Consider the following 27,056-nt stretch of genomic DNA (forward strand, 5'->3'; position numbering starts at 1 on the left):
TTTGCAGTTGTGGGAAGCTCCAGGTCCTGTGTTTGCCTGCACGGCCTTGTTGACTGGAACTCCCCAGTGTGTTCTTACATTTCAGATATTAGCACTTTCTGCATGTCCATGGGTTCTTTCTTCTACAGTTTCCAATTCCCTGCTAAATGCCCATCTCACCCATGTATCTCTTTGAACATAATTAACACAATTATTGTAAAGTCTCTCCCAGCTCCCGTGCAGAGAGCCCCTGGAGCCTGTTTGCGTTGCCCACTGTTCCTGTTGATTTGTGTTCATGTGGTCTTGTCCCGGTGTGCGCCTGTTGTTTCTCACTGTGTGCTGCACATTGTGACTGCAGACTTGTTTGTAGAAATCAGTTGAAGCCTAAAATGATGGTGGTGTCCACCGGAGAGGATTTATATCTACTTCTGCCCAGCATCTAGGGCCGCGAGCCACCTAAGGTCACCTCACCCCAATATCAGGCGCTGAGATTATTCAAAACTCAACTACAGTCGCTGTCAGTGCCTGTCTACTTCCTGTGTACCCTTGTGCTCAGAGTGTAGCACTTTGTTGTCCCAGTTCATACCAAGGGAGGTTCACCAAGCTCTCTCGGCCCTGGATCTCGGCCTCCATGCCCTAGCCTCGCGAGGCTAAAAGAGGCATCGCTCAGCCTCTCAGCAAATCCTCCACTCACGAAAAAGTAACCTCAAAAGCCAGGATCTTGGGTTTCCGTCCTCCCCCAGAGCCTGACAAGTAATTCTTCACCATCTTAATAGCCCAACACACCTTCAAGCAGCTGTTTCTCTGTCCTGTCCAGTTTATCTGGTTGCCCTCAGCAGGAGCCTGTCCATGTTAGCCAGCTCACTCACTGCTGTGCGAGCTGAAATCTACAGACACAGATTTTTTAAAAATTTATTTATTCATTTTTAATATATTTTTATTGATTTCAGAGAGGAAGGGAGAGGGAGAGAAAGATAGAAACATCAATGATGAGAGAAAATCATTGATCTGCTGCCTCCTGCACACCCCCCACTAGGGACTGAGCCCACAACCCGGGCATGTGCCCTTGGCCGGAATTGAACCTGGGACCTGTTAGTCCACAGGCCGACGCGCTATCCACTGAGTCAAACCGGCTAGGGCCAGACACAGATTTTTATCTAAAGTCCAGGTGGCTTAGGAGGAGGCCATGAGTGTCACTCATCCTGATCTCAGAGCCACAGAATGACACACCGGACCATTCTCAGCTTTCGGAACAACCCTGTTACGTTCTGGTTGGAGAAATTAAGACCCAGATCAGGGCAGACCCAAGTTCCCACTTCCAGACACGCCCTGCACGTGGGATCTTCAGGAACCAGGCCTGCCTCTGCCCCGGGGAATGAGATCCCTGGAAATAGCCCTACTTCTTCCAGAAACTTCCAGGAGAAACTTGCAACTCGGGGTCACCAGCAGCTAAAACACATCTAAGTGTGTCCAGAAATGACATGGAACGGACTTGGGTGTGGCTGTCATTATGGACCCTCGGAGCTCAGAGCAGAGCTTGAAGGAATCTAGTCTCACCTTACTCTGTGGCTTGGAAGGGAAGGGATTGGCACGATTTGAGTCCAACATGAAAATGGACTCTTAATCCCTGGCTCTCCCACTAACTTCATCCGTTCTTATTTGTCATATGATCAACTTCAAACTCTGCCTGGTCCCCCCTGAGCAGGTGAGGGGCGTGGCCTCCTTGGCGCAGGAAGCTCCTGGGGGAGCGGGATTCCCAGTGGCTCCCAGCAAAACCACCCTCCGCATCCGCTGGGCACAGCATCGACGTCATCTTGTCTTTCGTTCCATCTCTCCAGCCGTTGTGTTTATAGCTGGCAGTTCCCACAGGCCCCTGAAAGAGGTCTGTCTCCACAGCTGTCAGTGGGACCTGGCTTGCCTGCAGGGAGGGAGTGTCGCTCTGAGCATTCCAGCGGAGTTCAGAGAGGGGAGGTGACTTTCCCAAAGCCACACAGCGTTGGGGTTGGGGCAGAATTCAGATCTGCTGCTCTCCGTGGCGCTTACACCTTCCATTTCTCTGCTCTTCAAATGGGTCGTTGGTGGAGTGGAGGGAAGGCTCCGGCCCTGTCTGTGGCTTCTAGTCACAGAGGGTTTGGATGCTGAGAAAGCTAAACGCCCTTTAAAGCAAGCTTCTGTTTTCATTCAGGACTGTTTCAGTTCAAACGGAACCATTTCAGTTCCCCCCAAAAAGCTCTTTGCAATTGGCCTAAATGAGCCTCTTGTAGCTGCAGATTTTCTTCTGCTAAGGGAGTTCCGTAAAGGCCTTAAATGCCCCCGGGGAACACTTGGGGGTGTCTGGGGACATCTGTGTTTGTCACAACTGGGGGAGCTCCCGGCATGGAGGGGGCAGAGCCAGGGATGCTGCTCATCACCCCACGGTGCCCAGGACGGCCCCCAGAGTGTGACTCAGCCCCAGTGTCAGCACTGCTCAAGGGAGAAACTGTTCTAAACTAGTTGTTCCCCCCTTTTGCCATCCCTGCAGCCCCCACTGAAGGAAGCCTTCCTCTCTCCATAGTTTTGTGGGTTGTTTGTTGTTGTTTTAAGAGAGAGTGAGGAGAAGGGAGAGAAAGAGAGAGAAGCATCGAGTTGTTGTTCCACTTCTTTATGCATTCATTGGTTGCTTCTTATATGTGCCCTGACCAGGAATCCAGCCTGCAACCTTGGCATACAGGACAACGCTCTAACCATTGAGCTTCTCGGCCAGGGCTCCATGCTTCTGTTTCCTTCTTCTGTGCATTGGAGCCTCATGTCTCAGCTCTAGTCTGTACTGTTTTGAGGGTAACTAGCCTCCCTTTTATCACAGCTTCACAGGCTTACAGGGGGCGGGGCGGCCTCAGAGTCCTTGCCTTTGAGACATGAGCATGTTCAGTTCTTCTGTGCAGTCAGGTTCCACCTGCTGCGACTTCCGAGCCCTTCCCTGGGAGGCAGCCCAGGGCCTGGTGGCATTTGTCAAGGTTCTATTTTTAGGCTAACCTCACCCCAAGCCTTGCCCTCAGGCTCACCAGGCCTGAGCCAGCCTCTCCGCAGAGGCTGAACCCAGAGTTAGTTGAGAACGTGACTTGCCGCCGCTCTGACCACCTCGCCCCTCCCTCCCAGAGCAGCCTTCCCCGCCCCCAGCTTCCCAAGGCCCTGCCCACCGCTAGGGCCTTGGAGGCTCTGCTGGGCCGGGCAGGCCCTGCCAAGTCAGGTGCCCGCTTGGTCACATACCTCCTGTGGAGAGGCAGCTGGGGAGGCGTGCTCCCCACGCTGACTCAGCAGGCTCCTGTTCTGCCAGCCTTGGTCTCATCCCGGAAGGCATGGCTGGCCCATGAGTCAGTGACTGGCTGTGACACCAGCCCGGACGAGGACTTGAGTCTGCTGCATGGTCTTCGGTAACTTGTGTCTGCTGCAGTGTCTGGATCTTGGCATCTTGGCACTCACACACACACACACACACACACACACGCACGCATACATATACACACGTGTATACATGTACACATACACAGGTATGCTCACGCGTGTCGCATATGCACATATGCTGACACACACATGCAACACAAGCGCATGCACATACAAGCATGCATGCTCACATTCACAGATGCACACAATACACTCACATACCTACATATGGACACACACTTAGGCATACACATGTACACATACACAGGCAAACACGTGCACACACATGACTCACACTTACACATGCATGCACACACACACACACACACACACACACACCCCTCTGGCTGCTCTCTGAGGCCTGGGTTCTCACAGAGGAGCCTCTCAGGGTACATACCAGGCACAGAAAGCCAGCACCACCTCTGGCTTCATGCTCAGGAGGGAGACCACAGCTGGGGTGGCTGCTCGAGGTGCCGGGGGTCCTGGGGTTCTGGTGGACACACTGGACGCCGAGCAGGACTCCCGGCCTTCCAAAGTAAACACTCCCCGGGCCACCTCGTTTGTTCTCTGTGCGCATCTATATTTAGCGCTGAGTAATTTAGGTATTTTTGAGCCGAAGCAGGGAGGTTTTCCCTGAGTTGGATGTTTTGTGGCTGCTTTGAAGCTCTCTGCTGAATCAGAGCTCTGGAGGCCCACACATGGGCTCTGTGCACCCGGGCAGACACACTCGGGCCTCCTCTGACCCAAAAGGGGGCCGGGTGTCTGCGGGACTCGGGGAGCAGGCCATGTGGAGGAGTGGTTGTTTTTTTTTAACTTTGGTGGAGATCACTGTAGATTCACATGCAGTTGTAACACATCAGAAATTCCTTGTAACATTCACTCTGTTTTCCCAAATGTTAATTTCCCGTCTTTCCATTGAATTTATTGGGGTGACATTGGATAATAAAATTATATAGGTTTCGAGTGTACAATTCTATACTACAGTGATGGCGAACCTATGACACGCGTGTCAGAGGTGACACGCGAACTCATTTTTTTGGTTGATTTTTCTTTGTTAAATGGCATTTAAATATATAAAATAAATATCAAAAATATAAGTCTTTGTTTTACTATGGTTGCAAAGATCAAAAAATTTCTATATGTGACACAGCACCAGAGTTAAGTTAGGGTTTTTCAAAATGCTGACATGCCGAGCTCAAAAGGTTAGCCATCACTGCTATAATACATCACCTGTATATTATATTATATTGTGTGTTCACCAGCCCAAGTCGTCTCCTTCTATCACTTTTTATCCCCCCTACTCCTTTTCCTACTTCCCTTCACCCCCCAACTGATAATGTTTTGTCAAAGTCCCTTGTCAATATCACAGCCCGGATTTTGGCATTGATATAGCCCACTGACCCTATTCAGATTTCTGCGGGGTTTTGTGTATGTATGTTAAGTTCTATGTAAGTTTATCACCTGGGCAGGTGCATGGACCCACCACCACCCAAGATAAGCCCCATCTCCAGCGCCACGGAGATCTGGTGTCACCCTTTTCTCCCAGGCCACAACCCCAACCCAGCCCCAGCAGCCCCCCATCACGCCTTCATCCTCACAACATTGTCATCTCAAAAATAGCCCATAAATGGCACCACGCACCTTGTAACCTCTAGGGATCGGCTTTGTTCACTCAGCAGAACTCTCTGGAGCACTGTCCAAGGCGTGTTGATCAACAGTCCACTCCTTTAGATTCCAAAGAACTTTTTCTGAAAATCTGCTCTTTTTTTAAAAAATATATTTTATTGATTTTTTACAGAGAGGAAGGGAGAGAGATAGAGAGTTAGAAACATCGATGAGAGAGAAACATCGATCAGCTGCCTCCTGCACATCTCCCACTGGGGATGTGCCTGCAACCCAGGTACGTGCCCTTGAACGGAATCGAACCCGGGACCCTTCAGTCCGCGGGACGACGCTCTATCCACTGAGCCAAACCGGTTTCGGCAGAAAATCTGCTTTTAATGTCTGAAGCCACCTGGCCCTCCTGACTACCAAGCAGACAGTGATGCAGTGCATGGTGACAGAGAGAGAGTGTTAGTTACCTGGCTAGAAGTCAGCCTGGCTGGGGCGGGGACTTCCCAGAACTCTTGAACTTGGATTCTGCACCCTCTACCCGACCCGACCCCTCGGGCGTCCTGGGCACTATGGGGGGGGGGGAGGTTTGAGCAGCATTCCTGGTCCCCACCTCCCACACCCCCATGCTAAGAGCAACCCAATGTGACAACCGCAGATGTCCCTGGACATCATCCCAGTGCAGAACCACACCACTGGGGCCCCCTAGATGAAGGTTGGGTGAAAAGGTAGAGTTTTCACTGCCTTAAGGAACAGAGAAGAATTTGGATAACTGAATTACAAAAACAAGTTAACATCACTCATACATCGCCGGTGGGGGTGTAAAATGGTACAGCCACTATGGAAAACAAGTTGGCATTTGCTTTCAAAGTTAAGCCTGCAGCCACACTCCTCAGCACTTACCCCAGAGAAATAGACAATGTTCACAGGAAGGCTGATGGCAGCTTTACTCGTGATGGTGCACGGGTCATGGTTAACTGGTGCACAGCCCTGTCCTGGAGCACGACTCGGCCGTGGGAAGGAATGAGCCACAGCGACAAGCAGCAACCAGAGAATGACACCAAGTGGAGGGAAGTTACATACCAAACACTTGCATTTACTTAACACTCTCCAGATGGCAAACTTGTGGAGAAAGAGAACCTACAGTGGTCGCCAGAGATGGAGGTGGGTGAAGGGACCTGGGTGTGGCCATCTCAGGGCCATAGGAGGGGCCTGTGTCTTTCCTGCATTGGTGCCAGCATCCTGGCTGTGATCTCACTAGTTTGCCATCCTTGGGGAAAACTGGGCAAAGTGCGGGTCTCTCTCTATCGTTTCTTACAACTGCATGTGAATTGACAGGCATCTCAAATTTTCAAATCTAATTTAAATTCCTAAAATATTTTGGAAGGACCATGAAAACCATCCCAAATAAGAGCAGAGCGGGAATTGTTGGCATAATAAAGGGTGAGCCTTCTTTTGGGTGAGGAAGCAGAAGGGAGGTGCTCTGATTCCCTAAACTGTGACATGTGACACCGATTCCTAAGGGTGCTGGGGAGACAGGTCCACAGGCAGAATTTGGTGCGGAACAGACAGCACGAGATCTCTCGCCCTGGATCTGAATTAGCGGGAGGTCGACTGGGGGCGGGGGAGGGTTTATCTGGACTCCACCCACACGAAGTGGGTTACTCCAAGCGCACTGTCCACACCCAGGAAACTGTAGGGTCCCCAACATCTGCGTCCGCTCCGGACTTCAGAAGGGAACCTATCTTGAAACCGAGTTGTTGCAAATGTAATGAGTTAAGACGAGGTTACACTGAGCCCAGTGATTACTGTCCTTATAAGATGAAAATATGGACACAGACACATAGGCCATGTGACAACAGAGGCAGAGATGGGGGTGATGCAGCCACAAACCAAGGGGGACACCAAGTACGACCCCCCGCCAGGGGAGGCAGGAAGGACCCTCCCTGGAGCCCTCAGAGGGAGCACGGCTCTGCATCACCTTGATTTCAGACTCGGCCTCCAGATGTGAGAGAGTGAATTTCCGTTGTTGTAAGCCATCCGGTGGGTGGTTGTCACGGCAACCCCAGGACGCTAATGGAGGAGCATGAGTCCCAGCACATCAGAAAGCTCTGGGAACCCTGCAGAGCCAAGCGGGCTCCCTGGGTCTCTGGCAGCCACTGTCCCAGAGTCTCTGACATAAATTCTGTCCCCCACCCCCACCCCCCTCAAAGCCACTCCAGAGCTGGGAAGAGCCAGCACGTTCCGCTCTGCCCCTGCCCTGGCAGCAGGGTGTGGAAGCCCAGGTCATGGGCCAGCTGGTTCCAGAGGCAGCCAGGCTGAGGTGTGGGGTGGGCCGGGAGGAAGGGCAGAAATCTGAACCGGGCGCCCACAAGCACAGGACCGCCAGCTCAATCCTCAGAGCTATGCCTGGCATGCGGCAAGACATTCTCTGTGAGATTTTACTGAGCAAGCAAACGAGTGAATGAAGGAAGGAATGAAATAGCCCCAGCCCTCCCTGGCCGGTTTGGCTCAGTGGATAGAGCATCGACCTTCGGACTAAAGGGTCCCAGTTTTGATTCCGGTCAAGCGCACATGCCCGGGTTGTGGGCTCAATCCCCAGTAGGGGGAATGCAGGAGGCAGCAAATCAATGATTCTCTCATCATTGATGTTTCTCTCTCTCTCTCTCTCTCTCTCTCTCTCCCTCTCCCTTCCTCTCTGAAATCAATAAAAATATATTTTTAAAAAATAAAAAAGAATTTTAAAAGCCACTAAAAAAAAGAAAAAGCGAGGGGGGGGTGATACCTCAGGTGTCCCCGGTGATCTGCCTCAGACAGCCCAGGGGTCTCAGCCAGGGCGATCTGCCCCTCAGGGGAGACTGAGCCAAGTCTGGTGACAAATGCAGTCATCCCGACTGGGCGTGCTCCTGGCATCAGGAGGGTGGGGCCAGGGCTGCTGCTCAACACCCTGCAGGGCCCAGGATGGCCCCACCCTAGAGAGTGGCCCAGCCCCACTTCCAGAGACCCTGGGGAGGGAGCAGGGCCCGAGGACACTGGTACTTTTTCCTGCCGAATCCCTCACCTGGAGCCAACCAGGAGTCATGCATTGGTTTCATGAACTCTTGGGGACCCTTGATGGTCACAACCAGAGATTGGCCACAGGAGGGAAGTGGGCAAAGAGGGGTTCAGCCGGGCCTCCGCGTACGACCTGAGGACACAGACAATGTGGCCAGTCCCCAGAATGGAGCTGCAGGGGGGGGTGGGGGCGGGGCGGGTGGCCAGAGAGCTCCCAGAATGGGGGGTGTCCTGCCTCTCCATCCTCAGCTGCCTGAGGTCCTGGGGCCTCCCAGCCGGCTCACGCTGTCTGCTTCCCCCACAGCTATCTGGACGACAGGGCCAGAGCTGATGGCAGACCATGTCCGCCACTAACAACATCGCCCAGGCCCGAAAACTGGTGGAGCAGCTCCGCATCGAAGCCGGGATCCAGCGTATCAAGGTGAGCAGGGCAGCAGAGTTCAAGGGAGAGACACACAGGCGGGGGGTGGGGGGAGTTACAGGGGGACACCCATGGCCCACAGCGGCAGGAGGATGGGCCCTGCAGCTGTGCCTTTCGCTGTGCAACCTCAGGCCACCCAATCTCTCTAAGCCTCCGTTTCCTCAGTAGAAACACACAGCTGATAGAAAGCCACCCCGCGGGTTGTGGTGATCCCATTGCCACAGCGATTTATAAACACTGACCTCGCCGCCAGCCCCTGCGGTCCTTCCTGCCTTGGAAGCCCCAGTGAGGCCACCTCAGGCCCTGCCGGAGGACCAGCATGAGGCAGGCATTCTCTCTCCTGTCCCCTCATCTCCCTCATTACAAGAGGCAGATAGGAGAGACCGAGCTTCTCACCGCCTGCTTTCTTCACCTCTGCGCTGTGTGAAGTTTTTGAAATAAGCATGTTTGCTTTCTATGCTAAAAAAAGAAAAAGGACAAGCAGTTTCTGTTCACAGACACTTAACCCATCGGGGACCAGAAAACACGCAGAGCAAAATAAAAGCGTGCAGCATTGCACCATCAGCTCTGCAGACGGAGATTTAAAAAAATAATAATTTGCCATAACATCCAGTTAACCATATATTTTGAAGTGCACAATTCCGTGGCATTGGGTGCATTCACAATGTGCAACCATCCCCTCCGTCTAGTTCCAGAACGGCCCATCACCCCAAAAAGAAACCCTGTCCCCCTTAGCAGTCACCCTCATCCCCCTCCACAACCCCTGACAACCAGCAGCCCACTTCCTGTCTCTGTGGATGTGCCTGTTCTGGGCATTTCCCATTGATGGAATCACACACTGGGTGGCCTTTTGTGTCTGGCTTCTCACACTGAGCATCATGTGTTCAAGGTTCGTTCACACTGTAGTGAGTGTCAGCGCCTCACCCCTTTCCATGGCTGAGTCATACTCCAGCGTGTGCACAGGCACATTGTGTTTATGTAGATGAACTGTCAGTATGAGGGGACATCAGGACAACATCCAGGGCACACCGGCTTCCTCCTTTCCAAGGACATGGACCAATGGGCTGCACATAAGAAAGGTGCCTGACCTTTTCAAAGGCCCCGTCCCACCAAGCCCATGTCCCCTTTGCAAAGGACGGTGAGGTGGCTCCAAGAAGCTGTTTCCTGTCCCAGACCCCAGCGTGCAGACAGCCTGGTGAGTCCCAGGGAGTCTCCATCTAGAAGGCCCCAGTGCTTTGCGCTTCTGGATTAGCCCTGCTCCAGCTACCTAGTGGTTAGTCAGGGATCGCCAGAGAAATAGAACCAACAGAATATGTGTACATATCTATAGAGATAGAGATAGAGATAGAGATAGAGATAGAGATAGAGATAGATAAAGGGAGATGCATTTTAAGGACTTGGCTCATGCCATCTCAGGGCTGGCAAGTGTGAAGTCTGCAGGGCAGGCCCGCAGGCTAAAGCCCATGGAAGGGTCAGCGTTGCAGCTCCAGTGCCAAGGCCGTCTGGAGGCAGAATTCTCTCTCCTGTGCAGGGACCTCAGTCTTTTCTCTTAAGGCCTTCAGCTGATTAGGTGCAGCCCGCCTACATTAGAGAGGCTAATCTGCTCCACTCAAAGCCGACGGATTTAAATGTTATCTATAAAGTGTGTTCATAGAGACGTCGGGAGTGGCATTAGATGAAACACAAAACCAACTACAGTACCAGCCCACGTATCTGTTCAGACTCGCTTTCCTGGGCATCTGTCATGCCCCAGTCGCTGCTGCTGGTCTCGGGGATTCGTTAGGAGGGGATGGCCCGGCCAGGCGCAGGCAGACTCACACCTGAGGGCCAGGCGGGAGTGGTTTTGATGTCCCCCCACCCTTGCCTCCACCAGCCAGTGGGAGTGGGGGAGGGCTGCTGCAGGGGGCTGGGGAGTGCCTCCCAGGAGGTGGCTGAATGTTCCAGAACTCTGCACATTCAAAGCATTCCTTCAGGCTGAAGAAAGAGCAGGGCCGGTTGAAGTGGTTTTCCTTTGTGCGTGGTGCCAGCGCCCAGCCTGGTGGAGGGTGATTCATCCCACCCCTTTGATGTTCAGGAGCAGCCCCCCCCCCCCTTGAAAGTGGGAAGGAGGGGAATCGGGAGGTAACCCACTCTCCCTCTAGTCCCGCCTGAGGTTTTGCATCCCCCGCAAAGCGGTGACCGGACCCACAGAGCATCAGCCTGCCTGGAAGGCCCGCCGGCCGCGGCCTGGCAGAGCAGCGGTGCCCAGGGTCTGGATGTGCGGCCGTGCAGTGGCCCCGGCACTGTGGGCAGAGCCTTCCTGTCAACGCCAGGGATGGGCGGGGGGGCACAAGCCGGAGCCACAGCATCAGCTATTTTAGGGCCCGGTGACTATTTCTGTCCTCTGGGAGGGGTGCTTTCCAAATAGGACTCTGGAAGCCAAGCTCCGTCTGCTCATCAAAGGCAGCTTCCCAGCAGCGGCCACTGTCGCTGTCTCAGGCGGGAGCATCCCCCAGCACAGGGCAGGGGGGTGTCCTCAGCGTTCAGGTGTGCAGTGCTGCAGACCCACCCAGCAGCCCCTGCACGGCTTGTTGCCCTCTGGCCTTACAGGTGAGAAAGCAAAGGGAGCCCGATGGGCAGACAGCTCCTGCCCCTGGGATGGGATCCAGGGACCCACAGGCATCCTGTTCACCCTGGCCGAGGGTACCTGCAACCCAGCCCCCCAGCCCTGCGGGGGCAAGCAGAGGGGGATGGCCCCTGCAGCACCCCCCGCAAATGCGTGACCCGGAGGAACGGGGCATGTGGTCCAGAGGCACCCTTTGTAGTGACCCTCAGCTCCCCGGATGCTAAATGCCCGGTTTTCCCCATTCAGCCTTCCGGGGACCCTCCCTTCGCCTCCCTCCCCTCTTGGGGGCTCTGATGCAGGTGGTCCTAAGGGTCAGTGCCCTCCCTGGGTCACTGGACCCCCGTGGGTTCAGGGTGCACAGGTAGGAAATGCAGACAGGCTGGTGTTGTACCCCTCGATCATGCAGATGTCCAAGCAGGGGTCTCACTGCTCAGTCCCTCCTCGGGTGGGATGGTGTCTCAGGCTGACTCCTAAAGAGGCTGCATCTCATTCTGACCTTTTCTGTTCAAAATCTGGGCAACTCCTGTTGTAGGAGGCTCAGGCCTTCTTTTTCAATCTTTTAATAATTGTGGTAAAATACACAACATAGCCTGGTCGGCATGGCTCAGTGGTTGAGCATCGACCTGAGAACCAGGAGGTCATGGTTCCATCCCAGTCAGGGCACATGCCTTGGTTGCAGGCTCGATCCCCAGTTCCAGGGCATGCTTGAGACAATCAATGATTCTCTCTCACCATTAATGTTTCTATCTCTCGCTCCCTCTCCCTTCCTCTCTGAAATCAATAAAAATATTTTTTAAGAATACACAATCTAAACTTTATCATTAGTGGCATCCTATATAATAAAGAGGTGATATGCAAATTAACCCTCATGCCCTCACAAGATGGCTGCCTATAACCAGGCCAGCAGGGGGGTTAGTGAGGGATGACCAAACAACTGAACAGCAGGCTGTGTGGGGCGACCAGGCTGGCGGGGGGACCATGACGGGCAACCAGGCCAGCAGGGGAGGCAGTTAGGGGCAACCAGGCCGGCGGGGGGAGGGGGGGGGAGGCAGGTAGGATCGATCAGGCTGGCAGGGGAGGGCAGTTAAGGGCAACCAGGCAGGCAGGCAGGTGAGCAATTAGGAGCCAGCGGTCCAGGATTGTGAGAGGGATGTCCGACTGCTGGCTTAGGCCCAATCCCCAGGATCAGGCCTAAGCCAGCAGTCAGACATCCCCCAAGGGGTCCTGGATTGGAGAGGGTGCAGGCTGGGGAAATCTGTGCTCCTCCCCTGCACAGATTTCATGCACTGGGCCTCTCGTCTAGTATATTTGGTGCTGTGCAGTCATCACCTCTATCCAATTCCAAATCATTTCATCATTACAGACAGAAACCTCGTCCCCATCAGTAATTACCCTATATCCCCTCCCCCAGCCCCTGGCAACCACTGAATTTCACTTCCTGTCTCTGTGGATGTGCCTGTTCTGGACATTTCACATAAATAGAATCGCACACTGTGTGGCCTCTGTGCCTGGCTTCTCTCGCTGAGCATCACATGTTCGAGGTTCATCTATGTTGTCGCGGGTGTCAGTGGCTCGCTCCTTTTCACGGCTGAGTCATACTCCAGTGTGTGCGGGGACACGTTGTGTTTGTCCATCATTAGCTGGTGGACACTTGAGCAGTGTCCACCTTTCAGCCGTGGTGAATGTGCTGCTGTGAACACATGTGAATCAGCCTCTGACCTTTTCTCTCTCGCCCTTGTGCCCACGCTCAGGTCTCCAAGGCCTCGTCAGAACTCATGAGCTACTGCGAGCAGCATGCCCGGAACGACCCCCTGCTGGTCGGAGTGCCTGCCTCCGAGAACCCCTTCAAGGACAAGAAGCCTTGTGTCATTCTATAGCTCGGTTTCCTCCTGTGTTTGCTCTCTGTGTGTCTCTCTCCCTCTCTCTCTCTGTCTCTCCCCAAAACCCTTCTTTTCTCTCTCTCTGTCAGGGCGTCATTCAGTATGTAGTCAAAGCAAAGCATTTGGGGTCCCTGGAACTTTTAATGCCAAAAGAAATGTCAGACGTTGCCACCACCCAGATGGAGTAAACGTACCCGCTGGGTGACGATGGGTTTTCAGACCGAGGCGCACAGACCGAAGGCCTGGCCGAGAGATGGGTGCTGGCTGCGCACCTCCTGCCACTTAGGGAGAACTGAGAGACCCAAACGATGCGCTCGCCGTATTTTTAAACGCTCACCTGCCATTTGAGCTGTGGTCCAGAGCCAAGCTGGTCAGAGAAGGGACCGGAAGGGGGCGCTGGCCGCTGGTCCCGGGGGACCAGGGCGACCTGGCCAGCTGGCTGTCCTCACACAATTGGCCACTTGTAAAAAAACAAAAAAAACTACTGCTACAGTGCTGCTGCTCTTTTAAAGCAGAGTGAAATTTGGGGGTTGGGGGCTATAATGAACTTTTCAGGAAAAATCTTATCATTGAAAAGGTGGTGATTCTGTACTGCTAAAGTCAGGTTTCCACGGCCGAGCGGTGCTGTGTAATAATGCCAAGTGGGTTTGAGGGGCCCGGAGGGGGCTTGGCCTGGGAAACGCACCCTCGTCCCCTGTGTTGCCAAGCGTCGCCCTGCTGAGTGGCATGGGTTTGGCATGTGTCGCTGGACAGCCACGCGTGACCGCCCTCCCTGGAGACCCCACCCGCCCCGGGAAGGGGTTCTCGGCCGCTTGCCCTGGTCCCTGGAGTGGCCGGCTGGGCTTCATTTTGTTCTAAGCACCTGCCATTGATGTGGGCGAGTAGAAGCCGCGATCAGATTAGGCTCTTCAGGGTTTTCTGTTTTATTTTGGTTTTTCTCCACCTTCACTTATCGCCATGGCCACTATTCAGAGCTGCAGCCTGGTGGGCAGGGCCGCGGGCGGGGTGACATGGTCTGGAGTAGCTGGGAGGCCTCCGAGCTCTCTGCTCGCTTCCACACCCCTCAGACCCAGAACTCTGGCTGGAGAAAGTGAGAGGCACAAAGTACAACTCATCACTCTCCCCAACCGCCTGGGAAATGTGGTTCGTCATGGAGTCCCAGCTTGGGAAGGGGGTGGGGGGCGTTTTTTTAAATCACTTTTTCCTCTGTTACGACATGGACAGTTAAAGGAATAAGAGGATGGGGCCCCCTCCTCCCCTGCCAGTGCCACCCATGGCTGCCAGGACCCCATACAGCCTTGGACTCAGAGGTTCCCGCCTGCCCCGTGAGGGGGCCAGAGGCAAACTGTGGGAAGAAAGGAGCCCAGCGCTGCCCCTGTGGCCCCAATGGACGTCAGCGCCTGAGGCCGCGCCAGCGGGGTCCTGGACAGCCGCCAGGCCCGGGCCTCACCTCACAGCCGGGGCCACGGGCCGATCCTGCAGAGCTAAGAAGGCCCCGGGGTGACCCTCCATCAGCTCCCACAGGGTGCAGGCCGGGGCTGGCTCTCTCCCCGGCGCCCAGCTCTCCCCAGCCGGTCTGGGAGCATCAGGGGCATTGGGGAGCCCGGCACTTCCGGACCTGCCGTTGGTCAGGAAAAGCCGTGGGGTAGCCATGCTGCCGCCGCCTTTCACTGCACAGGAAGCCTGTGGCCAGAGCCTCTCACTGCCCCCAGCACCCCATTCTAGGGCCCAGTGGGAATGACCCCCGAGGGCAGGGAGCGGGCCGCAGAGCGAGACATGCCCTTCCCACCAGCCATCTGGTGACTGGTTGCCTGTGCGCCCCCTTTGCTCTGTGACAGAAGCCTTAACCCCCTGAGCCTGCAGCAGGTCCTTGCACGCCCATCCTCCTTCCTGGGCCCTCCACTGTCCGGCCACTGGGCCCCGGAGAGGACAGAAGGCCCCGTCCGCCCAGGGGCCCAGACCTCCCCTTTCTCTGCGCCCCCTGCCTGCCGGTCACCTAAGCCCTGCCCCACCGTGTGTCCCGGACCCCAGGACTCCAGAGAAGCGGGTGGGAAGCAGAGCTGAGGGCCCTGGCTGAGGGAGGTGGGGTTGAACCCGAGTTCGTAGCTCCATGGCCTGCTATGGGCTCAGCCTGCCAACATGTTCCGCACCCCACGCCCCTCACCCCCAGCCCTGAAGCAAACTCCAGCCTGGGCCTGGGGAGGCTTCTGAGCCAGAAAGCCTGGAGTCTGAGTGGTCTGGGTGAACTGAGGCCCAGCAAGGTGAGGACAGTCAGTTTCCCGCCCTGTTGCCCTACCTGCTCAGGTGCCCACAACCTCCGACCCCAGGGAGGTGGCCATCGGCTGGAGTCCCACTGTGGTTTTTGTTCGAGCTGAGCAAAAAGCAAAGATCCTTTTTAAAATTTAGAGTAAATCTCACTGTCCATAGTGTCCCCTGAAGCAGCAGGGCACTCACGACCACGTAAGCTGCTGTGCTCTCCTGACACAAGCATCCGCCGTGGAAACGTGGCTTTCAAGGCGCTTGGGGTCTAGAAGTGCCCCTTGCGTCAGGGAGCAGCACAGGCCTTGGGGAAACCAGCATCTCCAACTGTGGGGGGGGGGGGGGGGGAGGGGCGGAGGGAGACGCAGAATCAAGGACACAGACACAGAAGGCAGGCGTGAGGGTGCGAAGTCTCTTCTGCAGTCAGTCGGTCAGTGTTTCCAGTAGCCAGCACTCCTGGCCTGGCCAAGCTGCTGCTCTCCCCCCCGCCCCCCGCCCCCCAGGAAGGAGCTAGACCACGCACCCTGCCCCATCCTCCCAAAGGTGACTCCCAGGCCAAGAATGAAGTGACTCGGTGGTTGTGACCTCCAGCCCCAGGGGATGTAAACCCATTGGGCTGGGCCGAAGGGGCTGCCTTTCCGGCTTTGATGTCCCTGCCACTGGCCCAGGACTGCCCTGGGCCTCCAGGCAGCTCATCGCCTGGTGAAGAGCCGCCCTGCCCACACTCTGGGCCCAGGACAGGGCCCTTGGTGTCTCACACTCTCACCCCAGGGGCAGTTTCTGGCCCAAGTGGAGCCACCGAAAGACACTCCTCCTTCAAGAGCACTTGTAAAAAGCCAGCCTGCCCCGTCCCCTGCAAACAAGCCATATGTGGGACACCTGCCCTCTTCCTCTGTCCAGGAAACCCATTACCAACCGTTATGACAACTTGCTTCTGGTCTGAGAAGCAATCTGTGGCTCTGCTGGGTCCTACCCCATCTGCCTTCGGATGCCTGGTGGTTTTTATTTCTGATTAAAAAAAAAAACAAGAAAAAACTCCAGGTGTGTCACACCCACTTTCTCGCAGTATTTTGATATTGTGTGGAATTGTCAATACAACATGAATTAATCCACAATAAAAAGGCTCACTGCTCCTTGTCTCCAGTCTGGGCCCTTCCTTCGCTCCCTGGCCACTGCTGGGAGGGTGGGGCTGCCCGCATCGTGCCCCCCCCCCCCCCAGCCTGCGCCAGGAAGAGGCTCCCGGGCTGGAACCCACTCCAGACAGCATTCACTAGTGGCCTCCGCGTTGACGGGCTTTGTGATCTGTAGCTAGAAAATGCAGGGGAAAGGTTGTGTGCATGAGCCATGTGCCCACAGATCGGGAGTGTTTGTCTGGCATGGCCCTTCGAAAGGCTCAGAGCCTGGGAAGATCTTAATCTCACCCCACTCGCCGGTCACCCAGCAACTACCCCGACCACCAGAGACTCCAAGGAAGACCAGTGAGCGGTGGCCCAACTCACCTCACACCATAAAGAGTTACCATTTTAATAATAAATCTGCAGATGGGTGATTCTGACCTCTAAGGAGAGAAGAACTTTCTCTGTATAAAACATTAGTAAATTCACCTACATAAAAATCATCCCTTGTGTATCAAAAATTGTAAGATTAAAAGCAGTTCAAAACCCAACAAAATTATCACATGACCCAGCAGCCCCATTTCTAGGTATGTGCACACAAAAGCACCGAAAGCCGGGACCCAGGAGGGATTACACACCCGTGTTCACAGCAGCATGATTCACAACAGCCGAAAGCTGTCCAAGGGTGGCTGAATGGGTCTACACCCTGTGGCCATCCACACACGAGTACTGTTGAGCCTTAAAAGGACATTCTGACACCAGCTGCCATATAGGTGAGCCTGAGGACATGATGCTCAGGGAAATAGGACAAATACTGTGTGATTCCACCGCGAGGTCCCGGGACGGGTCAAGTTCATAGACAGAAAGATGGCGGGAGCCAGGACCGGAGGGGGGTGGGGGATTAGGGTTCTGCAGGGACGGAGTCTCTGTGGGAAGGTGAGAACGTGCTGGAGACGGACGGTGGAGAGAGTCACATGACACTGTGAGTGCACATCACACCTCGGAATGTGCACTTAATGGTTAAAATGCTAAATGTTATGTATATTTTACCAGAAACAAAACAAAACAAAAGACCACCTTCCCCAACACTGGCCTGAGGCCTCACATGTAAAAGATTGGCCTGGCTGAGGGCGCGGAGCAGCCTGGACGCGCAGCTTCCTGGTCATGGTGAGAAACGCTGGCACCGCTTTGGGAAAAGGTTTGGCAGTTTCTTACAAAACTAAACACACCTCCTCCCTGACCCCACTTGTGTTTGCCCAGGAGAAATCAAAACGTGTCCACAAAGTCTTCAGCTCTTCTCAGAACCGTCCCAATCTGGAAACCGCTCAGGTACTCACTAGCAGGTGTGTGGATAGACAAACTGTAGTCCATTCAAACCCCAGAGTCCACCCAGCATATAAGGCAGACGTTCTCAACCGTGGCTGCACATGAGAATCGCCTGGGAATCTTTTTAAAATCCCGATTTCTGGGCCTCATCCTCCAGAAATTCTGTTTCTTTGTTATGGGGGTGAGGCCACAGCATTAGTAACAAAGAAACAGAATTTCCGGAGGATGAGGACCAGAAATCAGGATTTTAAAAAGATTCCCAGGGGATTCTCATGTGCAGCCAAGGTTGAGAACCACTGAAAAGGAATACGCTAACACTACGTGCAATCAGCTGAGCAGCTCACAGAGCTTCCCACCCCGCGAGGTCCAGAGGAGGGCCTGTGTGACCCCGCGAGTGTGATGATCTGGAACAGGAAGCCTGCGCCCAGGCTGTGCTGTCAGGAGAGGGACCCCCAACGACGCCCGCATTCCTAGTCTCCGGTCCCTGTGGGTGTCACCTTCCACGGGGCAAAGGGGACTTCACAGGTGGGAGTAAGTCAAGAACCCTGAGATGGGGGCGATACTGGGTTCCCCGGCAGGCCCAGTGTTCTCAAAGTGCCCTCATGAGAGGGAGGCAGGAGGGTGAGAGTCCGAGATGGAAGAGGCTGCGCTGCTGGCTGTGAAGACGGAGGGAGGGGCCACGAGCCAGGGATGCGGCGCGTCTAGAAGCAGGAAAAGGCAGGAAAGAAGCCAGTTTGAAAAACCTATACTCTATGATTCCAACTCTAACATTCTGGAAAAAAAGACGAAACTATGGCGGTGGTTAAAAAGATGAGGAGTTGAGCCCGGCCTGTGTGGCTCAGTGGTTGAGCATCAACCTAAGAACCAGGAGGTCACAGTTCGATTCCCGGTCAGGGCACATGCCCAGTTTGCCGGCTCCATCCCAGTAGGGGATGTGCAGGAGGCAGCCGATAGATGGTTCTCTCTCATCATTGATGTTTCTATCTGTCTCTCCCTTCCTCTTTGAAATCAATACGAATAGATATTGTTTTTAAAAAGATGAGTTGGGAGAAGGATGCCTAGGGGAGCTCAGGGGACTTTTAGGAAGTGACACTTCTGTAGGACATGGTCATGGTGAAGATACAACTTGGCAAGACTCACCGAATGTAGTGAGCCTGTTAACCATGGGCCGCGCGGCACGCAGATTAGAATACAGACACCCTGGCCCCACGGAGAGGGAAGCGTCGGGCCACGTGGTCCAGTGGAGAGATGCCGGCCTTGAAAGGAGGGAGGGTATGACCTTCTCCCTCACTGGGTGGGAGCGGGACGCCCAAAGGAAACACATGTTGCCTTTGCAGAGAGTAAACAAATTCAAAATGATCATCAGAGGCGTTGTGTTCGGGCTGCTTGTTAGAAAAGACTTTGGGGATCGAAACATGTGGAAGGGAGTAGGTGACCTCAGGCTTCCCCAGGGGATGCAGGCCTTCGTACCCTGATCCTGAGCAGCCATTGGATGGGCTGCCTCCAGAAGGCTGTGACCTTGGGCCAGGAGGCTCTCTGCAGCTGAAGCAATTCCTGCAGGGGCTGACAACGGAAGGATCTCCCCTGACAACACTCCCAACAGCCAGGGCAACTCGTCCTTCCTTCCAGCGATGTGGGCAGTGCGTCCCAACACCCAGCAGACTCGCCTGTCCGCAGCGTTCATCGTTAACATTCTTCTGCACATAAACATTTGGCCCCAAGCAACTCCACTGAAGAGAAGCCTTTGGAAGTGACCAGGCCAAATGAGAGGAAGGGAACAGAATAACACCCACCAGCCTTCACATTGCACACATTTATTTGCAATATTTAGGAAGTCTGTTTTCATACCGAAGAAAGGGTGAGACTCTCATAAGGCTGTGGTGTGGGAGCAAAAGTGTTTATCTAAGCGATGACTTTAATCCCATCTCTCAGGACTTGTGCCTTTGACCCACTGCAGCTCCTGCTCCCTCCCAGTGGGACCTTACGTCCTGCAGAAGCCGGCCTGCTCTCCAGTTCACACCCTCCTGGCTAGTCCCCCGTGACCCCCGAGAAAGTCCTTCACGAGTGATGGCTGGGTGTGGAGCCCAGGCAGCCAGTGAGGCTCAAGGTTCAGTCCCCCCAGGGACCAAAAGAATTGAGGGGGGAAATCCCACATTGGGAACCTTGAGGCAGCCGCAAAGTCTCCAGGATTGGGGGGAGGGGGGTTCCCCCTGGGTGGCCCCATCAGGCTCAGCACTTTCTGCCATACACGTGTGGCTGATCTGTGGGAGCCGGCACAGGGTTTACAGCGGAAAGAGTGATGTAAGGCCTCGCCGGCGAGCCAACCCTAAGACTGTGGCTCTCTCTCTCTCTCTCTCTCTCTCTCTCTCTCTCTCTCTCTCTCTCTCTCTCTCTCGACAAAATTTATCACCCTGGGAAGAGCTCCAAGCCCCAGGTTGAGAAAGAAATGTTTCCCCTAGTCAGAATGGCGCAGTCTGCCGGCCGACATGACACAACGCAGGGAGCGGGGCGAACTGGGCTAGCCAACAGGTCCGGGCCTCACCCCCGCGCCGCCCTCACTCGCTCTGACCTCACATAGCGACCACGTACCTTCGGGCACCTGTGGTGTGCACGGACCATCTCGCCCATGTTATCTTACCCCAAGCTTCTATAATCAAGAAAGTGAGCCATCACAGTTGAGTAGCACTGGGATTCCGGAGCAAGGGCTAGGGCCACTCCCGTTCGAAAGCCTCAAGTCCTAGGTAAGAGATGGGCTTGAAGCAGGAGGAAGGCGAGTTCCTACTCTGAGGTCAGGAACAGCCCAGCTTGCACTGCCAGGTCGTTTCTCTGCCCCCAGCCCACTCCCCGAGGAGGAGACTCTACAAAGGTCTGCATTTGCCCTGGCTGGTTGGGCTCAGTGGATAGAGCATTGGCCTGCAGACTGAAGGGTCCCGGGTTCGATTCCGGTCAAGGGCACATGGCTGGGTCTTGGGCTCGAGTGGGGAGCATGCAGGAGGCAGCCAATCAATGATTCTCATCATTGATGTTTCTCTCTCTCTCCCTCTCTGAAATCAATAAAAATACATTTATAAAAATAAAAAGGTCTGCGTTTGGCAGACACTCACGTCCCCATCCTCAAAGCCATGCAGAGCTGCCTCTGGGAAGGAGGACTTCTCAGACCACCAGGGCCTAAAAGTCTCACAGGACAACCTGGGCACAGCGATGGGGCACAGCTGGTCACCCGGCCTGTGGACGGCATGATGCCGGCTGGCCTAGGGGGTCAGAGAAAGCCAGTGCCTGGTCCCCCGGGGGAGGGAGCAGTGGAAGCTGCCATCCTCCGGCACTCCTGCTGTCTCGTCATCTGCAGCCTCATCCGGGCCACCCTGGGAGCCCAGGAGAGAGGAAGTCCCCGGGCCACCCTGGGAGCCCAGGAGAGAGGAAGTCCCGTCAGGTCTGGTCTCCTGCCGGGCCAACACCTTGTGGGACATTCTGGAGGCTCCGGAGGCTCTTCGTTTTCAGAAGACACCGCAGATCAGGAGCGTGCGGTGGGCCCGGGCCCAGGACTGGGGCACCCCCTCGGCTCCTGTGACTGTCGAGGGAGGGACAAGGTGGCTTGTTGGTGGACCTGCACGGCCTCGAAGGCATTCGAACAAGAGGCAGCAGGTGACATGGAAAGGGAACAGGCGGGGCTGGTCCTACCACCCACTTTGCTGGGGGACTTGCAGCAAGTCCTGGCTCTGCTGGCAGCTTCCTCTCTGTGCAATCAGCATTAGTGGCACCGCGGTGGCTGGGAAGATATGTAATAGGCGCCAAGTGCATACTGAGCTTCCGTCAAGCAAAGCCGGCCAACAGCCTTAGATGCGGCCATGCCCTCAACATGCAAGTGGTCTGCGTGCAGTCAGGGACAGCTGTCTCTTCTGCCTCCTGTGAGCGTTTCCTGCCAAATGCCAACCGCCTTTGCTCTCTGTTCCTGGCCCTTATCTGCTCTTGGAGGGTCGAAACAGGCTTGCAGGCATCAACTGGCATCACAGAAAATAATAAAAAAGACATCGCCCGCAGCTGCCCTTGTGCCTGCTGTCACCCAAGGCAATGTGTAGGCGGGAGAGGCTGAGGGCAGCTCTGTTCTTCATCACAGACCCCACCAGGGGTCAAGGCCCTGCAGGGCCAGCCCGGCCTCCAGGCTGAGCTGACTTCCCCCTGGGCCTGCGGCTGCTTCCTCTGCGTTTCCGGCCCGTTTCTCCGAAGCCAGGCAGCTGCCTCCCTTCCCGGCCTGTTCAGGGCAATCCTGCCTCATTTCTGTGAATCCAGGAGGCCCCCGGGTGGAGGATCCGGCGCCTTTCTCAGAAGGAGAAAGAGGCCTGGGGGACCAGGGACCCACCTGAGGGGTCTGGGGCTCTGACTGATGAGCCTGTGAAGGTGCATGGCCGGCGGCAGGCCCTGCTCCTTAATCCGATGCCCACAGCCCAGCCAGGGCACTCAGAGCGGTAACGGCAGCCCAACCAGCACGAACCCCCAAATTAGGGCTCTCCCTAGAGCTCCTCCTTCTCAGCTGGCGGTCACAGGGTCTTTTGTGCGGGCAGCCAGTGGGAGGATGGCCCACCGCCTGTGAGGTTTCACCCCCACACCCCCCACCACTCCCCCTCGGGTGAGGCTGCCTGGGAGGCACCAGAGCGCAGCTCCGCCCCCTGAGGGTGTGCAGAAGGCCCAGCGCTAGGAAGGCACAGGCATCCTCAGGCCCTGACGGGAGCCTCGGCTTCTGCTTGGCCAGGCGGCTCAGGAGCCTGAAGGGCAGGACACGCGCCTGCAGGTGTAAAGGGCGGAGCCTTCAGCACAGGGTCCGCCCATTCCGAAGCTACCATACAGTAAGCGCCGCCTCTGAACCTAGGTCCCGTCTCCATGCCACATTCAGAATTATCCTGACACATAGCGGCTTATGTATCACTTAAAACCCTCCCATGATCAGTTTTAGCCCTGGCCCGGGAGGTCAGTTGGTTAGCGCATCGACCTGCTATGCCAAGGTTGGGGGTTGATCCCTGTCAAGGTCCATACAAGAAGTAACCAATGAATGCAGACACAAGTGAAATAACAAAATCAACGTCTCTCTCTTTCTCTAAAAATCAACAAATTTAAAAATATATATTTAAAATTTTTTAATGTGTAGTCTAGTCACACATGGGAGTATTATGCAGCTAATTTCTTTTAGTATAAGTAATACCCAAATATTAAATGTGATATATGAAATTATATTTTAGTATAAGTATGTCCCAGATATTGCATGGTATATATCTATACTAAAATTAATTCGTTTATCTAAAATTCAAATTTAACTAGCTGTGTTGTATTTTATTTGACAGCCCTATTTATAAGTTTTCATTCATCATTGTGACCATCTGATTAGTTTGGTCATGGGCCCCAGATTGTGAGGTCCAGGAGGACAGGCACCCTCAGATTTTGTTCCTCACCATCCAGCACTCAGCAGGGTCTGACCTTAAAGAAGGTACTTGTGGCCCAGCTGGTGTGGCTTAGTGGTTGAGTATCAACCTATGAACCAAGAGGTCATGGGTTTGATTTCCAGTCAGGGCACATGCCCGGGTTGCGGGCTCAATCCCCAGTAGGGGGCGTGCAGGAGGCAGCCGATCAATGATTCCCTCTCATCACTGATGTTTCTATCTGCCTCTCCCTTCCTCTCTGAAATCAATAAAAATATTTTTTTTAAAAAAAGTACTTGTGGTAGGCTGAATAATAGTCCCTCCCCCAAAGATGCCCACATCCTCGTACAGTACTCAGAACCGGAGACTATTTTCCAGACAGCTGATGGGATTAAATTAAACATCTTGAGATGAGGAGACTATCCCAGCTTATTCAGGTGGGCCCAGTGTCATCACAAGGGACCTAATAAGAGGAAGGCGAGCCCCAGCTGGTTTGGCTCAGTGGATAGAGCATCAGCCTGTGGACTGAAGGGTCCTGGGTTCAATTCCAGTCAAGGGAATATGCCTAGGTTGTGGGCCCGATCCCTAGTAGGGGGCATGCAAGGGGCAGCTGAACAATGATTCTCTCTTCTTTCCCTCTCCCTTCCTCTCTAAAATCAATAAAAAATAATATTTTCTTAAAAAAAAAAAAAAAAAAGAGGATCAGTCAGACAGAAAAGATGAAGTGGAGATGGAAGCAAGAAAAGAAAAAAGGCCTTGCATTGAACCAAGGGATGTGGGTGCCTCTAGAGCAGTGGTTCTCAACCTTCCTAACGCCGCGACCCTTTAATACAGTTCCTCATGGTGTGGTGACCCCCAACCATAAAATTATTTTCGTGGCTACTTCATAACTGTAATGTTGCTACTGTTATGAATCGTCATGTAAATATCTGATATGCAGGGTGTATTTTCATTGTTACAAATTGAACATAATTAAAGCATAGTGATTCATCACAAAAACAATATGTAATTATATATGTGTTTTCCGATGGTCTTAGGCGACCCCTGTGAAAGGGTAGTTCGACCCCCAAAGGGGTCGCGACCCACAGGTTGAGAACCGCTGCTCTAGAAGCTGGAAAAGGCAAGGAAACCCATTTCCCCCTCGGGCGTCCAGAAGGAAACCTTGATTCTTAGCACAGTGAGATGAACTTCTCCCTTCTGACCCCCAGAAATAAGAGAATAAATTGGGTTGTCTTAAGGCACTACCTGTGTGGTGACATGTAACAGCAGCCCTAGGAAACTCATACATTGTCCGTGTCCCACAAATAGTTGCTGAATGAGTGAAGGAAGATGAAGGAGTGCAGAGGCAGCTGTGGAATACCGTGTGGGTCGGCGCCAGGAGAGTCAGGGGACCGCGCTGGCCTCCGCGTGTCACAGTCATGAGACCCTGCGCCTGAGACGATGCCAAGGCCTGTTTCCTAGTCTGTCGGATGGGGTCGCGCCTGCCTCCCCACGGTGAGGAGTAAGGAGGTAGCTGGAGAGTCATCTCAAGGTGTGGAGCCAAGTAGAAGCCGGGATATTTCTCACAGCTCCAGCCAGACCCATCTCAGCATCCTTTCTGGGGCCACCTGTTCCCTCTCCTGTCTGGTTTTCTTCTCAGATCCTTAATGTTTTCACTCATTTAAAAAAAAACAAACAAAAAAACAAAACCTCCATTTCTTCGTTTATGACCCCATTTTCCCTCCTGAAGGAGGCAGAGAGGTGAAGTCAGGCCAGGCCCCCCAAGGTTGCCCAGCTGTTAAGAATGTGGATGGAGATAAAGCCATCAGAGAATAAGCCTAAAAGGTAGCTCACGCCTCTGTTCTCCCTGTGCCTCAGTTTACCCCCACTGAGCAGATCTTCCTCTGGGGGACACTGGAGCCCCAGCCAACAAAGGTGGTGGTCAGGCTCCCGTCTCAGGACAGACCTGTCACAACCCTGAGAGGAGGTGAAAGGTCAGAGTCCAGGAGCCCCACCCTGCCCTGGAGGTGGGATTCCAACGTGGGGCGTCATGGATTCCTTAAGGCTGGAATGTCTGGCTCACCTGGAACGTGGGAATGCCCTGGAGAGCCTCCAACCAGAAAATACGGGGGTCTCCCCGCTCCAGGCCTGCCCCAGCGGAGACCCCTGCTCCAGGGGCTGTGTCCTTGTCTGCCCTTTATGAGCAAGGCAAGCCTTGGGTCGCGGGCTGGGAGGAGGAGGAGGAGGGGCGGGGGGAGGAGGACAGAAGAAGGCGGGCCAGCCTGGCTGGAGGAATCCCCAAACCAGCTAAAAATAGCCGGGGAAACTATTCCAACACCTTCCCAAAATAGAAAGCAGCCTCCCTGCCCAACAAAAGCCCAGGGAGGGGTGGGGTTTGAGGAAAGGTGGCCTGGGGCTACCCCTCCCCCACCCGCAAGACTACCCCATTCCAGGCTCTTTCTCCCCAGCTGCCCCCCTCCCCAGGGCTGACTTTTCGCCTAAGGGCCGGCTGGCTGACCCTGAGCTCTGGGGAAGGGGATGCCCAGAAGGGGTGGGGACCCTGGAAAATGGAGCCTCCTTCCCCCCTCCACGGCCCTAGCCCAGATCTGCTGACCCGGGAACTGGGAGTGTCCAGAGACACCCGGGCTAAAAATAGCCCTCGCCGCCTCCGGGGCTATTTTTAGAGCCCATGCGTCCCAGCCTCAGCACCAAGGCAGCCCGCCCCGGGCACACCCCGCCGGGCGGCCAGGGCCAGGACGCGGGCCCTGCCTCGGCCACCGCAGGGGCCAGAGCTGGGCAGAGACCTACGGTGCGAACAGGTCTGACCTGAGCGCCCGCCCTGCTGGGTGGCGCCCGGGCACCCACACGCCCTCTCTGAGCTGGTGATGCACAAGAGAGAGGGGGGCTCGCGGGTGGGGAGTCTGGACCCCAGGAGGCGCTGGGCCAAGGGGCCCTCACTCTGGACGGGGGGTTCTTTGAAGACCATGAGTTAGTGGAGAACAGAGCACCGGCCTGAGTGCCAGGCACGGATCCGGATTGACAGACATGTCGCAGAGGAGAGCCTGGGCGCCTCGGTTTAGGAACCTGGGCCGTGGGGAGCTCCGCGACTCTGGGGCACAGAGGTCAGCCCCTGGCCCGGCGGGGTGCTGGCAGCCCGTTTCACTTTAGTTTCTCCCGCCCGCCCCCTCCCCGCCCGGCCGCCTCCAGAAACGCAAGGGCTGATGTCATCCCGGCCGGCCGGCCTCCTAGCGGCCGACGCAGGCGGGCGCCGCCGTCACGGGCGTTCCTGCGCCAGGGAATCCCGGCCCCCGCGCGGGGCCCCCGTGGAAACCCGTGACGCCAGCGCCCGCCGCCGCCGCAGCTCTTCCGGGCCCGCGCCCGCCCGGGCAGGCTTGGGGTGGGGGTGCCAGCACGGGGTGCCCACCCCGGCCGGCGGGGGCAAGGGGGGGGGCGCGCGCAGCCCTCTCCACGGTCACCCAGGCCTCCCTCCTTCCCCCTCCGGGAGCTCACGCTCCATGAGAGCGAAGTGCCATCTCAGCGTGACGCGTGGGCATCATGCCCGGGGGGTGCAAGCGGCGGAAGTTCACCGGCTGCCTGCATGCCCACACCCCCCGGGGCAGGGTCCTGCGTGGCGGGCGGGCGCTGTGGGCTTGCATGGCCCTGGCCGGCTCTAGGAAGGGCTGGGAAGCCCTGGCCCGACTCTCCAGGGCCTGGCCTGTCCGTAGTGTCTGGGGTGGTGCGGAGGGCGTCCAGCCTGGACCCACGCGGCCCGGTGCCCTGGCCTGTGGGCGTGGGGCGATGACTCTGAGCCTGTTCACTGTCTCCCCGCCAGTCTGGGAGCTAATTACTGTCAGGACGAGACGGGATGGCTGGAAAGATGAACAAATCGCAGTGTGTCTGTAGCACGTCTGGGTCCGCCGCCCCGCCAGCTCCTGTTCTAGGGGCGTGGGGTGTGACAACTGTGCTGTGTGCAACGGAGGAGCCTTGGGCGTATGCTCA

At 55.4% G+C, this 27,056-nt stretch overlaps 1 protein-coding gene across 2 annotated transcripts in view; it reads left to right on the forward strand.

Moving 5' to 3' along the window:
* The window catches only part of GNG7 (G protein subunit gamma 7), a 127,845-nt gene extending 111,484 nt beyond the window's left edge, over window positions 1-16,361 (forward strand). For both annotated transcript variants that reach the window (XM_081092112.1, XM_081092113.1), the window contains 2 exons: window positions 8,369-8,485; window positions 12,842-16,361. In XM_081092112.1, the coding sequence (XP_080948238.1) occupies window positions 8,405-8,485; window positions 12,842-12,967 (207 nt within the window). In that variant the 5' untranslated portion in view covers window positions 8,369-8,404 and the 3' untranslated portion in view covers window positions 12,968-16,361. The remainder of the gene's footprint in view (window positions 1-8,368; window positions 8,486-12,841) is intronic.
* Window positions 16,362-27,056: the final 10,695 nt, after the last annotated feature.

This window comes from Myotis nattereri (assembly GCF_964212035.1).
Source record: "Myotis nattereri genome assembly, chromosome: 5".
NCBI lineage: Eukaryota > Metazoa > Chordata > Mammalia > Chiroptera > Vespertilionidae > Myotis > Myotis nattereri.